The sequence below is a fragment of the Hemiscyllium ocellatum genome, chromosome 4 (genome assembly GCF_020745735.1).
Source record: "Hemiscyllium ocellatum isolate sHemOce1 chromosome 4, sHemOce1.pat.X.cur, whole genome shotgun sequence".
In the NCBI taxonomy this organism is placed as follows: Eukaryota; Metazoa; Chordata; class Chondrichthyes; order Orectolobiformes; family Hemiscylliidae; genus Hemiscyllium; species Hemiscyllium ocellatum.
Genome location: NC_083404.1, coordinates 60,985,760 through 61,000,495, shown reverse-complemented (window position 1 = coordinate 61,000,495; position 14,736 = coordinate 60,985,760). Strand labels below are relative to the sequence as shown.

The following is a 14,736-nucleotide window of genomic DNA, read 5'->3' as shown; positions in this document are numbered from 1 at the left end:
TTCAGAAGTGACTGCTGCTAGGAAAAAATTGCATTTATGTATTGATAATGTGTGGGGTGGAAAGGAGTCAGCGGATAAGTGGAGAGGCAGCCCAGAGAGAAAAAAGAACAGGCAAAGGGACTGTTCATAGTGAGCCAGGGAAGAAGAGAAGCTGAACAGGTGATGATCAGGGTACACGAGTGGGTGAAAACGGATTGGCTATGCTGAAAGCAATTCCTGTCATGACAGGACGTGGGGTGTGGGGATAGCTAACAGGCATGCAGAGAGGTGACCATGCTCTAAAAATTGTTAAACTCAACAATGAGTCATAAAGGTTGTAAAGTCCCCAAGTGGAAGGTGAGATATTGTTCACCTAGCTTGCATTGAGCCTCACTGGAGCACTAAAGCAGGCCTGAGACAAATGTTTGGAATAGGAACATGTGGTATGCTGAAGGTTTTTGAGAGAGTGGCCTGACCTTAGTTGGAAATGTTACAGAAAGTTAATTAAGCCAGTGTGTCATTCAGATAGACAAGGTGGTTAAACTAATGACCTTGGCATTCTGTTTCTACGAATCCTTCTCTGTAATCTGCTTTGATACAGAAAATCAGTTACAAAGTTCCTCAGCTAGCTCAGAGGCTAACTTGTCGCATTTATAATTGGGCTTCAAGCCTTATACATGCCCTTATCTTATCTGAAGCAACTTGCTTTTACTGACAGGTGGCCTTGCATGATATGTCCAGCTCACCAGCACGTTTCCCCATTCTGGGAGCATAATAATCACCAAATTTGCCCGTTGCTCAGTTGACTCCAGTTTTCCAAGGAGATTGCACAGCTGGTCGGATTCTCCGCCATCAGACTTGGCTAGTTCGGCAGCAATTCCAGAGATTTTTTTCAGTTTTCATTGTTCTTGATGCCTGCTTTATCCTGAGAATTTCATTCTTGTTTGATTCTAAGACCCCAAGGGTGTTATTAAAATTGGTTTGACAGTTTATAGGATTTGCACACTATTCTTACTTTCCCTTCATGTACATATCGATAATCAGCAGATTTCCTCTGTTCAATGTTGTGCTATAATGCAAATTTCTTTCTTGATGAAAACTACTTTGTTTTCCCCCCCCAATTTAAGAGCATTGTACCTGGTTGCACTGGCAGATGCTTTTTTCCCCATTGTGATGCATTTGTTATTTGTCCATCTTTCACAATGTTTCTTCACAACTAAATAGCTTCCCTCATAGCAGAGGAAATTATGATATTTTACTCGCCTTAAGGTGGTTATTACTGAAGTTAAATATTTTTACTGAATTTCCTTTGCTTTTTCTTGATTTTCTACCTCTGTGAATATTATTGCATTTTTATCTTTGGAAATTTTAATTCTTGCTGCTTATTTGGACAGTACATATCAGGTCCTTTTTACATGATCCAGGAGGTTTTGACAGATGAAAGATGAGACCTGTTGTACATACAGACAGAGCATCCAGAAATCTTGCACAATCTCCAAGGCTGACGGAACCATTTTTTTAGGGCCTTTTGCTAAAGAGAAATGCTTACTGAAAATGAGTTACAATGGCAACAATAATTATGGCAAAAAAAGTTGACAGTGGCTATAAGTGGTATCTTAGCAAGTGGAACTTCAATTCATGTTGGAGTTGTAACTTTAACTTTCTCATTCTACAGACAGTGCCAAACCTGTTGAGCTTCTCCAGCACTTTCTGGATTTGCTACATATCTACAGCACCTGCAGTACTTTGCTTCTATTCTCAAAACTTTGAGCCGGTTGGTCTTAATTCTACATGAAAAATTGTACAAGGACATTTTTTTAAGCTGGCAAACAGACCATCAGCAATATCTGAGCATTAAAAATCTGATCATGTGATAATATCTTGGAGATATGACTGCTGACTGATCTGGTCAGAAATGCATACCACTCTAAAGGCTGCTGTTATCTAATGGTGACTCTGTTTGCGATAGCAAGGTGACTATATTACCATACTTTCAATAAATGACTGATACACCCAATAGCTTGATTCTTATGGGAAAAAATGCACACTCTCAAAGCGACATGTTAAAATGTTTGATACCAAGGTGATTGGCTTGGGTTAGGAAATTTCCTGACTTGGCAGACCCATGTCAGTATAACTCAGAGGGAACATTTACTCCAAAGGATAGGCAGGAGTGGGATTGAGTCAGGCCTACTAATTCTAGAAACAGTTAAGAAATGGTGATCAGGATGTGAGAGTTCTGAGGTGGGCTGGTTAGAGGTCGCACCCAGCTTCTCTGGAATTATGGTGCAGTTGTCCTAAAAGCATTTGACCTTCTAGTCCTCACCCCTAACATCCGTACCCAATCCTTATAGTCCCCACGCGCCCCTTTCATGCCCTTTACCACCACTCACCAAGCATCAACTTGAAACTGAGCAAATGAGTCAGATAACATAATTGGCAAGACTCAAAATGCCAAGGAAAAGAAAACAAATCAGTAAATTGTTTCAAAACATCTACTCTTCTTATGACCTTATGAAAACTTCAAACAGACTGAGCCACTGTTTCCAAAACAATGCATTCTCTATCTTCATACCTTTTAATATTGTCCAAATAGAGACACAGGCATGGGAGAAATGGATTAAAAAAAATTATTATGACCTCAGAAAGATGTCAACCACAGGAGACACTCTACTTCCATCTGTCAAAACAGAACATCTGAACTCATCAATGTGATTGCTTTGGCAGTTTGGCTAAGGGTTTATCATGAGGCTATCTGGGAATCATAAGCAATCAACAGATTCAGATGGCCACACATCTGTTTCTTCAAACAGCCCAAATGTCTATTGGGCTGAAAATGTCTGAATCAGGTTCAAAGCACCATTTTCAAATGTCTGTCCAAAACCACAAAAATACAAGCTAACACCTTTCTGTTGCCCCCATTGTTAAATCACAAACAATTCCCCAGCTAAGAGAACAGAGAAATCTCTTCCATAGATATCCCTGATATTCCTAGTGAGTAGTCACAAACACACAATCAGTTCAGGTTAAACGATCAATCCCTAATTTGTGGAGATGATTTTGTCCAACACCTCTACTGAACGATCTGGTTGATATGAGGAACCGACTGTGCTTGTGATGCCAGCTTCAGCATTATTCACTGGTATAACTAACATTTGAACCACTGCACAACCTTAGGCGGTACATTTTTAAGACATGATAGATCAAACCTTTATCTGTTTGCATTAACATGTTACATTATAACTGTTATGAAACTAATCTATGTAACAAATAAGTTTATTATTCATATCTATGGGAACTAGAAAACTATTTGACATAATGATATTTTACTCATATTTTTCCGCTAAAAGCTGGTCATTGTCCTATATTTTGAGAAATTGATCAAACTCTGGAGTTGAAATGACTTCATTCCATAATAGTATAAACTCCACTTACAACTTGGAAACTACAGTGCTAAGTGTTTAATTTTATTCAGTGATGTATGTGATATGATCTCACTTTCTCTGTTAAGTGGAATTGCAATTTTAACTAAATCTAACACAGAATAAATCCAAATTGTCACAGTGGCTCCCAGAAGTCGTATTGATTTTCTTTTCCTATAACTAATTTTGTAACAGAGTTAATCACATATCACAGTGAAGCATTGTTTTGAGTCAGCAAGGCCAGATTGTGAGGTGATGTGACAATATATTTTGTACAGGCGCAGGAGAGAAACAGCTTCAAGGAAATTCATTGCGACCACAGATACTAACATGCAGTTTTTGAAAATTTTGTCTCATCCACAGATAAAGAATCCCTACATGTTGAGTGGTGGCACACATAGCAGGACATCAGCAGTTGAGTCAGAATTAAGCAGAGAGTGTTTCTATAAAAGCTGTGGATGTGTAGAACGACTTTGTTTAAAAAAAAGAGTAGATTCCACCAAAGCTGAACAGATTGGAATTGTTAGGTTCAGAATGTTGCAATTTTTACATAATTCCTGATTCAATGACGATTCACAAGCTGAAATACGAGACAATAAAAGAAATGGCTGAGAGCAATCAAACTGTAGAGCTAATCGAAATTTGACTGCTGGTGAATCTGATATTGTTTAAAATTTGATATCTACATGAAGTAGAGACTTTGAAATGACTATTTTGGTTATTGATCCTTGCTGCATTTCCACATTTTCAGGTACATTTTTCATTGAAAGGAGTGGGCTTTAATTGATATTAAAATATTGTTTTTCCTATTTCAACAAAGGCTGATAAGTAAGGCATGGGGTGAGGCGGGGGGTATATTGATTGACTTATATTTTATAGAAGAAAGCATAGGTGGGCTCAGGTAGATTTTGAGGTTTCTCAGTAAAGGACTGTTCAAGAAAAATAGCTCAAGAAAATATTCCATGTGCTTTTTTAAAAAAGATGGTTTTCTAATTTACAAGGAAAGATTGACACCAATTTGCATTAAGGTGAGATTTCAACTCATTTCATCAATGTTATGCAGCACTGGAGATCTATTTTCTGATCAATATTAAATGCTTTTAGAAGTCTAATTCCCTGATCAATATTAGTGCAGCCTGCAAGTGCATTAAGGTAATAAGTATTATAGAACCAATCTATCCTACTCAAATAATTAGTTTTGAAGGATTAGGAAGGGCCAATATTATGCTCATTATTAAGACTGTGGAGCTCTTCTCTGCTATGATCAGCCAGGCATACCTTTCTCAAGTACTCAATTTTCATATGAGAACCTTGGCAAGAAGTGTTGGAAAGCCATCAAAGAGTACCAATCCTGTAGAGCAAATCAGAGTGAGAACTCTGGCTAATGGATCTACAGAATTCTACAACACTGTGAAGATGAAGCTTTGATTTATGTTGGAGTCTGCAGGTTGGATCAAGGGCTGAAAATTTTAAGGAAGGTGGCAGAACAGGTCAGACTTTGCAATGTCTTGTGTTTTAGCAGGTTTGTAATGTTGGCAACTAACTAAATATGAAGGATCATTTCTCATGACTGGTTCAAAAATCAGTTGTTTGCCCACATTACGAAAGCTCCCCATTGTGGCAGAATTTGCTTATATAGTTGAGAGCATCCTCAGTGAAAGGCACACCTCCTTCCCAGCTATCAGCATTAGATTGATATAGGAGCTTTTGAATCTCCATGAACCTTCCCTGAATGTTAATGAAGTAACAGTTCTGTAACAATATTTGCAGCAAGGATTATACTTCCACATTCAGCAAGTTTTCTGATTATGGCAAATTTGCGATACTACACCATCAACAGTTGATTCTCTTGCCTCTGCCTCCATTGTTTTTGAAAGCTAAAGCTAGTCAGGTGTTTTTCTGTCGTTTTCTCACTGAAGGAGTTTGCACATGCTCCCATCAAGTCGTCGGAATCAGTCACCCCATGCCCAGGAAATTGTGAATCCTTTGTACCAAATGAAAATGAAGTTGAAATGGTACATACCCGTGTTTTTTTTTTCCATTTCCAGCATTAGTTGCTCATGCTGTTCAGCGATGGCCAGAGTTGCTGAATGTACCTTCTGGTAGATGTTCTCTCCTTCCCGTGTCTGAAATGTAAAGAGTCCCTCTCCCGTATCACACATTCTGTAAATGACAAATGCAACAGTTGTCATAGTTTGCATTTTTGTACTTTTTGAAAATACAGGTGCCACTGAACTGAATGGAAGCAAGGTATATTCTGTTGATGTAATGATTAACTCAATGTTGCTGATCTACAGCTATTTTAATGTGTGGCGTCTCTCAATGCCTGTACTGACTGTGGAAGGCAACATGAAAATACTGACCCAGTATTTGCTGGAGGAGGGCAGTCTCCTGGCCTGCCTCAATTATGCCATTTGTTGCCCCACACTTCAGCTCAGGAAACATGCAAGGCACAAGTTCATAGATTGCAAGTTTATAGATTGCAAGTTTATAACTTCATGATGATGCCAACAAGCATCCAGGACCTTGGTGAACACTTGTACCAATAGGGTTAACTGCTGAGCCCTAAGATTTAAAGATAGAAAATGAAATAGAGGAATGATGGAGAAGGAAATGGATGAATTACTCACAGACGTTGAATACAAAAAGAGAAATGAAAGAGCAAGAAAGATTAAATTAAGTGAAAATAAAAAATAGAATTATAAAATATAACTTTAAAAAGTCTCTAACAATTTATTACTTGCAGGAATGAAACTCTAGAGTTTCAACTAATCTGTCTGAACCTGAGTAGCAATGTAGCATTGCAGGAGTATAAATCACACCATTAAAAGGGTTTTTTTGTGATTAAATACACAGTACTAACTTTCTGTGGTGAGTTTTATTTGTATTCAGTGCACACACGTAGTAACTGAAGTTACTTACGGGGAAGATGGTGGTGAGTTCCCGTTTTTGCAAGACTAATTAGGGAATAATTGTCTCACAATCTATGGTGATTCATAACTTAGAGTACCTCTACCTCACTCAATTCAAACTGCCAGACTATTTATGCAAAATATTGACATATTAAACTCGTTGTTACTTTCCCACAACATTTTGCCTCTGTTTGAAACTCTGTTGTACAAATGCAGATTTGAAAATAATTAATATTCCTTATGAGTTAAGCCCTCATGAAGGATGTCTGTCACTAAAAGACATACTTGCAGCACCTTGTCTCATTTATGTACACCTCCATCATAAGTATCCAAATGGAAATTCTTGATAAGTGCACTTGTGAAAACATCATGAAATGCTGTTAAGAGAGGAGCTATGCACAGCCTCCCACTTCTATCTATTGTAAAAAAAGGTGGATTACAAACAAAAGCACTTTGCAAGAAATAGTTTGCTTTAAAAATAAATGAAAAACAGGCACCCTTTCCTCTGTTCACTAACAAAATGAGAACCACTGGTTTTCTCCACCTCCATTTGTTTGCTTTAACAATGACCTTCAATCAGCAATGTTGTTGAGCTCAAGAGCTCCAAGTAAATGGGTGCATGAATGTGTTTACTGCTGTGTGGAGGAGAGTTTATTAGGAATAAAGACAATGACACATCAGAACATCTGATGAGATAACGCTTGAAAGCAATTTGTTATGGAATTAGTTTTGAGGCTATTCAATTGTGACACTGTATATTGATTTTCATTTTAGTAGACTGAATACCACACATTGTAAGGTTTTAGGAATCGTGTGCAATCTCGCTGCTCAGTAGCAATTCTATTAATGGTTCACTGTTTGATGTCTGAGTCCAATACATTGCTTTGCTTTCAAACTTAACCAAACATTTGCAATGTCAGCAAGAATTTAATAGCTTGCAGTTCATCTGTGGACAGACCACAATGCACTGACATCATTAACATGCAATCCAACCCCCTGACCCCTCCTTGCTCTGCATCCCTTCCCACACCAGTGAATTGGATTGAAAGGATAAACAGAAAACCAACTTGCAGCCAATATTCCCATCTGCCTTCCTGGCATGCCCTCTGTTGGAAATCTGTTTGTTAAATGGTAAAACTATGACACTAGAGGCAACAGAGCAGGTGTTATTTTCATCGTGGGGCTGTGGCAATCAAGTGACCCATTGATTCAATTTAGGTCATGACACTCCGTGTTTACAACCAAACTTTGCCAGTTCATGGTGACAATGTCCCTTTAGAAGCCGGCTTAACAGCTCTGTTCTGTCACTTAAGTGAGTAATAGCTGTGCCCTAGCAGGTTACCTCTGTGTATAGAATCAGAGAAAGTGTCACTAAAGTAAAAGCTCAGGCCTAAGGTATTATGAGTGTTGCATTCTATCCAACCCCTGCCCATCAGAATGACAGATTTGTTTTTAATGTTGCAGCACTGCAAGGAAAACATTTCAAGATAAAATAATAATTTGCCACTTAGTCAATAAAATATACAGTGGCAGGCAAAATAATCATGCATCAATGTAGATATTTTATTTTTAGAAACTAATTTTAAGGAAATGGTCACCCATACGTTAATATTATTTCAGCAATTGCTCATCATAATACTATTATTAATGAGATCAACATCTTTGGTCTCTGTTGACTATTTTAGGTCAAATCATTACAACAGCCTAACAAAGCTGATAATTGACCTAGATATGCAATGCTAGGAATGGGCCAAATCTGTATCTAGTAGACTACCTGGAATAAAATCTACAGCAGTTAGATAGAAATAAGGACAGCAATTTGCAAGTCATCTTTAAACAAAATAGAACTCAGCACTCCTTTCTTACTTGACTGATAAAGTCAGGTCCTCAAATTTTCTCCTTCTGCTTGGGACAATAGTACAAATAAAACAAATAACCATAAATCATAACTCAGGGGCAGCTTGGTGGCTCACTGGTTAGCACTGCTGCCTAAGAGCTCATTCCAGCATGTCACTGTCTGTGTGGAGTTTGCACATTCTCCCCATGTCTGCGTAGGTTTCTCCCTGGTACCCTGGTTTCCTCCCACACCAAAGATGTGCAGGTTAGGTACATTGGCCAGGCTACATTTCACAGGCTAGATGGGAGTGGCCACGGGGAATACAGGGATAGGGGATGGGTCTGGATGGGATGGCTTTCGGAGGGTCGGTATGGACTCGGTGGGCCAAATTGGCTGCTTCCACTGGAGGGATTCTACGATTTTATGACATCTAAGTATTCCCTTCAGTTTTGATGTTAATCAGACCAAAAACCACTTGGCCTTCAGCATAAATTTAAAAAAGCCAAACCTCTACTCCATGATGCAGGTGAATCCCCAGACTACAGTGAAGAGAATCTGCATAGAAGACACTATTCTTTTTTATGGCACTAGTTGCTGCACATTTAAGTGTCCAGGATAAATGTGAATGGATGATCGATGAATGAATGAATGGGCATGGCAGATGGGTGGGTAATGTGAACTGCATAAAAAGATGAAGTGGGTGAGGTGCCAACAGCATAGGATGGGAATTTTCTGAGGCAAAAGCGTGGTTGAGGTGGTTGGCTGGCAGAACAAGGTGTTTGCTAAGTGTCTGTGTGGGACAGATACTACTCTGGTTGTGTTGGGCTGATAGTTGGGTGTTGGGTCTGGTCAAGTCTATGATGAAGATATATGCTAATGTTTTATTTAAACTTAGACACCTAAAATAAAAGCAGGCGGATAATAGGTATAGGTGTATGAAGGGAACATTTTAAAGAAAAAGGTCAAAAAATCATTTGGAATAGTGACCTAAATATATAATTTCTATGAAAACGCTCAATCAAATCAAGTGCCTAGGTGGTTTAAGTGGTGTTAATTGATGAAATATTACGATCAGTGTTCCCTCTGATTTTCTGACTAGCTGCACAGAACTATGAGACCTGTGAATGGCAGTGGCTTCAGGAACCGAAGGTCAATGCCACGATCAGAGAGCGCAGCTCAGAGGAAACATACCTGATGATAGACAGAAAAAAACAGGTTGGAGCTGCTAGTTTAGTTTTGACTTCAACTCAGACGAATCAGGAGTTCGGTTCAGGAGAACAGTTTCCTCTTAACGTAAGGGTTTTAGTTTGAGAAGGCTCAAAGCTGTAAGATTTTATACAGAAGTTTAACTTCTCAGAAGTGAAAAGAGGTTAGCAGACGTAGAAAGAAGCCCTAAAAATGTCTCAGCCATCCAACGAGGAGTCCAACTTGAGGGGTTTCAGACTGTAATAATCTAGGAATTAGACCATTTCCTGAGTATCCATCCAGGTAACTCACTGATTCCAACTGAGTGTTGAGCATTTGTCTGAGATGGTGCAAGAGAATCTTCATCAGAAGTCTAAACTTCGGATGGAAATCTCACAGAATCAGTGCACTGGGTCTTCCCCAGAGTCCTAATGCACATCTTGGGTTATGCATCTGTTCTCCAACAATCCTGCACACCAAAATCTAGACCATAGTCATAAAACAAAATTAAAGTTCAAAATAATAAAATTACACTCTTTTGATCATTTTAACATACAAAAGAAAGGTTTACTGCATTCTGTGTTGATCATTAGATCATTAACTGAACATTACTAATTTAACGTCACTTTGTGAATAATTATTTGTTCAGAATTGCTTACTTTCAAGGAAACATTTACATCCTTATCTAATGAAGCAGTAGTTGTATGGAAATGATTTTGCTGAAGGAACAGAAAGCAGAGTAAAGCAGAAAATGCCTTTACAAGATGCCTGACATAAAGACAGTGTCTTCTTATTTTTCCTGTATTTTTAGTTACGGACTGATTTGAGAAAATAACTGCTTCAAACACTAAAGATTCCTGAGGTGTAGCTAAAAAAAATCACACATCATCAGGTTGTAGTCCAACAGGTTTAATTGGAAGCACTAGCGTCCGGAGCGCTGCTCCTTCATCACAACCACCTCATGAAGGAGCAGTGCTTTGAAAGCTAGCGCTTCAAATAAACCTGTTGGACAATAACCTGGCATTGTGTGATTTTTAACTTTGTACACCTCAGTCCAACACCGGCATCTCCAAATCATGAAGCATAGCCACTTGTCTTGAATGTACATAACCTGACATACATTGTAAGTACAATCATACAACTGATTGTGTAAGCAGTGGTTAAAGTGTGATTGCACAAACTGGAACCAAAGTACTTTAGTTGGTACGAATAGTTGATTGCTCTATGGACTAGTGACTACTTATTGAAGATAAAGGCCTTCGGTTTGCCAATACCATGTGATTGGTTGCCAAGTAGCTGACCAGCTTGGACTTGTGAACAAGATACAGAGAAGTCTACAGTGTCTTTCGGCTCTCTGTAGCAAAAGCCACTTTAAGGCAGAAGAAAACTAGTTTAGCTTTCCTTCAGCAGCTTCAGTAAGCTGTGACTTTTAATTGATGAGTCAGAGATTCTTTTATTAGTGAAATTGGCAATCTCTCAGTATCTTCTGTCAACCTGGGCTTACATAACAAGTAAATTGGAGAATCTTTGCATACTTTTTAAAATGCTCAACTTTTTTTGACAAGTCCAGGAACAGCATGGTTTGATTTCCAGTGTGCTATCCCAGTGAGGCGCAAAGCCACTAAGGAAGGAATAATTGGAACTTGTAACAAAAGCAACATTATTATTGTAGGGGAAAAAAAAACAAATAGTAAATATAACATAGAAGATGAGTTTATAGTATGTTTTTGGTGACAACTTCCTAGAACATTACAGTGTACAATCAATTAGATAAAAAAAAACATTTTACATGTTGTATTGTATACTGGGGCAGGGTTAATTAATAATCTTATATTACAAGGTTCTTTTGGGAACACATGATCATAATATAATTGAATTCCATACAGGTCTGTGTGCTATGTTCTCAAGTCCAAGACAAAAACTTCAAGCTCAAACAAAGGCGAATATATAACTGCAAGGGGAGAGCTGACTAAAGTCAATTGGATGTGTTGAATTGAATACTGGCAAATAAGCATTGGAGAACATTTAAAGTTGGAATTCAAATACATTCCACTAACAAAAAATCAGCAATATCCACCCATGGGTTAGTAGAAATGTTAATACTTTTAATAGATTAAAAGAATCACAGAAACCCTCCAGTGCAAATAGAGGTCAGTCCACCCATCAGGTCTGACAGATCTGCCTTCCCCCCGCACTATTCCTGTAACCCCATATTTACATGGCTTATCCACCTAGCCTACATATCTTTGGAGAAGAAGAGACTAATAATGTGTAAAGAATAGTAATAAGCCAAAAGATTAGAAGTATTGTAGAAACCAACAACACTCCCTCCATGTTAGTGCACTGCCATGCAGGAGACCAGTGTTCAATTCCCTGATAGGCAGTGTGTAAATATGGTTTCCTGCATGCATGACTTCAAGGAGGAGTTGGAGTTCTCGCTTGGGGCTAAAGGGAACGGATATGGGGGAAAAAGTGGAAACAAGATATTGAGTTGTATGATCACCTATGATCATTTGAATGGCGCAGCAGGCTGGAAGGGCTAAATGGCTGACTTCTGCTCAGATTGTCTGTTTGATCTCAAACTTGATTCCAAAGTAGAAAAAAAGATGATATCAGGAACATAAAAATGGACTGCAAGAATATTCACAGGCATACCTAGAAAAGGGAGAAGAGCTAAGGAAGATATTGACTGCTTAACAGCAGGGTCAGAAGGAATAATTAAATTGCAGAGATGTTGAAAAAATATTGTGGACTCCATTTTCACCACATAAGGGGTCATAGATTATATACAGAGATTAGGAGGAGTCTTTTCACAAGATTGAAAGAGGATTCTTCTCCAAAAGCTGATGGAACCAGAGTCTTTGAATATTTTTAAGTCAGAGGCGGGTAGATTCTTGATGAGCAATAGGTTGAAAGGGTATCTCAAGAAGACAGGAATTTGGGGTAAGCAAATTGGCCAGGATCATATTGAATGATGAAGTAGGCTTGAGGGGCTGAGTGGCCTACTTCTGCTCCCTGTTTATCTATCATTAACGAGTATAGAACAGGAAACACCATTTCAATTGCAGCATTCAGAGACAGGAGTTTTTTGATTGTATGATAGGTAGGCTGCCAAGTGTCAATCGAGCCTTCTAAGTCAGCTCCCTGGTCTGGGATAGGATAGCTACAAATAAGCCAGGTCCCTTGCTGAGTTGGTCAAAAGCATGAACTCTGATTTTTCTGAATGATTATTGGCCTAGTGATCTTATTTCCATTGAAAGTGGGGTGGCAGGCATTTAAAAATCAGTTCCTGTTAGAAATGACTGTGTCTTCAAGATTTTCAATCCTTTAACAGCCTCGACAGAAATGTAGACTAACTGTCATTATTTCCATGTTGTGCTCTGGCCATGCATGAAGACCTCTACATAATAGATGAACACATTTCTAATTTATATTCATATTTCATTAATTTTCTGCTCACTTTGGCACAGAATAAATTAAGTCAGAATTTACTTCCCTGCATTATGTTAGGCAGCAATACTTTTCCAAATTAAGGTAAATGGAAATGAATTCTTCAGGGATGATATTAACTCAGTAGGCAAGGAAACTGGAGGTCAAAAACTGTATTGTTTTTTCTTCTGCGCCATTCTTGCTTGAGCCTTTCCCTACTAGCATTTTACTCAAGGCCTGTACAAGTGCTCACCCAGGTGGAGTTAAACACACAGAAGCATTATCACCATATGCACATTTAACACACTTTAAATAAAATGCAATTTCAAGGAGTAATTAGTCATTCATAAAGCATTCAAGCAAAGGTAAATTGTAACAGGCAGCGATGCTTCCATTCAGGACATATAGTTTCCTAGAATAAGACGAATGAGCCTCAACCACCCATCCTGGCCACATCCTTACCAATACAAAAACAGTTTTCTTTCTTCAGGTGCTGTTCCTCTCTCCATCAAATGCACCGTCATCACCTTTCCTGTAAAGGAAACCCCTCAGCTTTACGGTCATTCCAAACTATGGCCCCATCTTCAACTTCTCTTCCCTCTCCAAAGTCTGTAACAACCTTGTTACCTCTCAAGTCTATGGGCATTTTTCATGTTGAAAAGTTTCAACGTTGCCATGTCAGAATTAATCTGCATGGCCTGGTATCACCAACAAGGGCTCCACATCCTGCAAACAAAAGAGTTGCAATGGCCAACAGAAATTAGGAGCTTCGCAAGTTGAGAATCACAATCACCTCTTCTGCTCCAATAACATGTGTCCAAAGTGCAACAGACTCTACCTGCACAAATCAGATGGATCATCTTCAAATGCTTCTAGGCCTTACTTCAATGAATTTTAGTCAGCTTCATGAGCATCTCAGGATGAAGGTTGAACACATATCTTTTGATCCTTCCCATCTATACTGTTCTTGCACAAATTAGTTTTCCAATATACACTGATAACATTCAGCTCAAACCAATGACCACTTCTCTCAGATTTTCCACTGTTCTTAAAGCATCAAACAATTTAGCTCACATCCAATACCGGATGTGTGAAAATTCCCCCATTAAATACTGTGAAGACCAAAATTTTGGTTCCTGATATACACTTGATTCCCTAGCCATTGGCTCCATCTCCATCTCTGGAAGCTGTCTGAGGCTGTTTGTAATCTTAATGGCTTATTTGCCCATGAGATGAACTTCTGACCATACATGCATCCAATCACTAAGACTGCCTATTCCCACTTCTTAAACATCACCAGACTTCATCAGAGTCTCAGCTTGTCTGCTGCTGAAACCTCTCTTTTCATATTTGTGACCTCAAACTTGACAATTCCAATGCACATCTGGCTGGCCTCACATTCTACCCTCTGTAAACTTGAGGTCATCCAGACTTCTGCTGCCAGATCTCCCTGCTCCCAACTCACATCAAGGCCTGCTAACTGCGTATCCTATGCTCACTGACACACACACGATCCTGGTTAAGTAATGCCTTGACCGTAAAAATTTTCATTATGTTTTCACATCTCTCATGGCTCCGTAATCTCTTCCAGCTCCAAAATATCCCACTCATTGAATTCTAATCTCTTGAGCCTCCGTGATTTTAATTACTTCTCCATTGGCAGTCATGCCTTCTATTGGTTCAATCCTAAATTCTGGAATTCGCTCCTGAAATTAAGTCCATAATACCTAACTCTTTAACCAGGCTTTTGGCCAACTGTGCTAATATTGCCTTACATATGCATGCTTTGGAAACAAATTTCGCTTTACTCCTGTGAAGTGCTTGAGACATTTTACTACATACATGGTGTTACACATAGACAAGTTGTGGCTGTTGGTGTTAAATGTCAGAATGGCTCAGATCTCTTGCCAGCAGGAAAGGAAAGTGATGTGCTGACTGCTCATCTGTATTATGCCTCAGGGTATATATCAAC

The 14,736-nt window shown here is 38.8% G+C and overlaps 1 protein-coding gene across 1 annotated transcript in view; it reads right to left on the bottom strand.

Moving 5' to 3' along the window:
• The window catches only part of dok6 (docking protein 6), a 461,172-nt gene that overhangs the window by 24,189 nt on the left and 422,247 nt on the right, over positions 1-14,736 (bottom strand). The window contains exons 6-7 of the mRNA XM_060824291.1: positions 5,425-5,564; positions 4,778-4,782 (exon numbers count right to left, since the gene is read on the bottom strand). Of these exons, the coding sequence (XP_060680274.1) occupies positions 4,778-4,782; positions 5,425-5,564 (145 nt within the window). The remainder of the gene's footprint in view (positions 1-4,777; positions 4,783-5,424; positions 5,565-14,736) is intronic.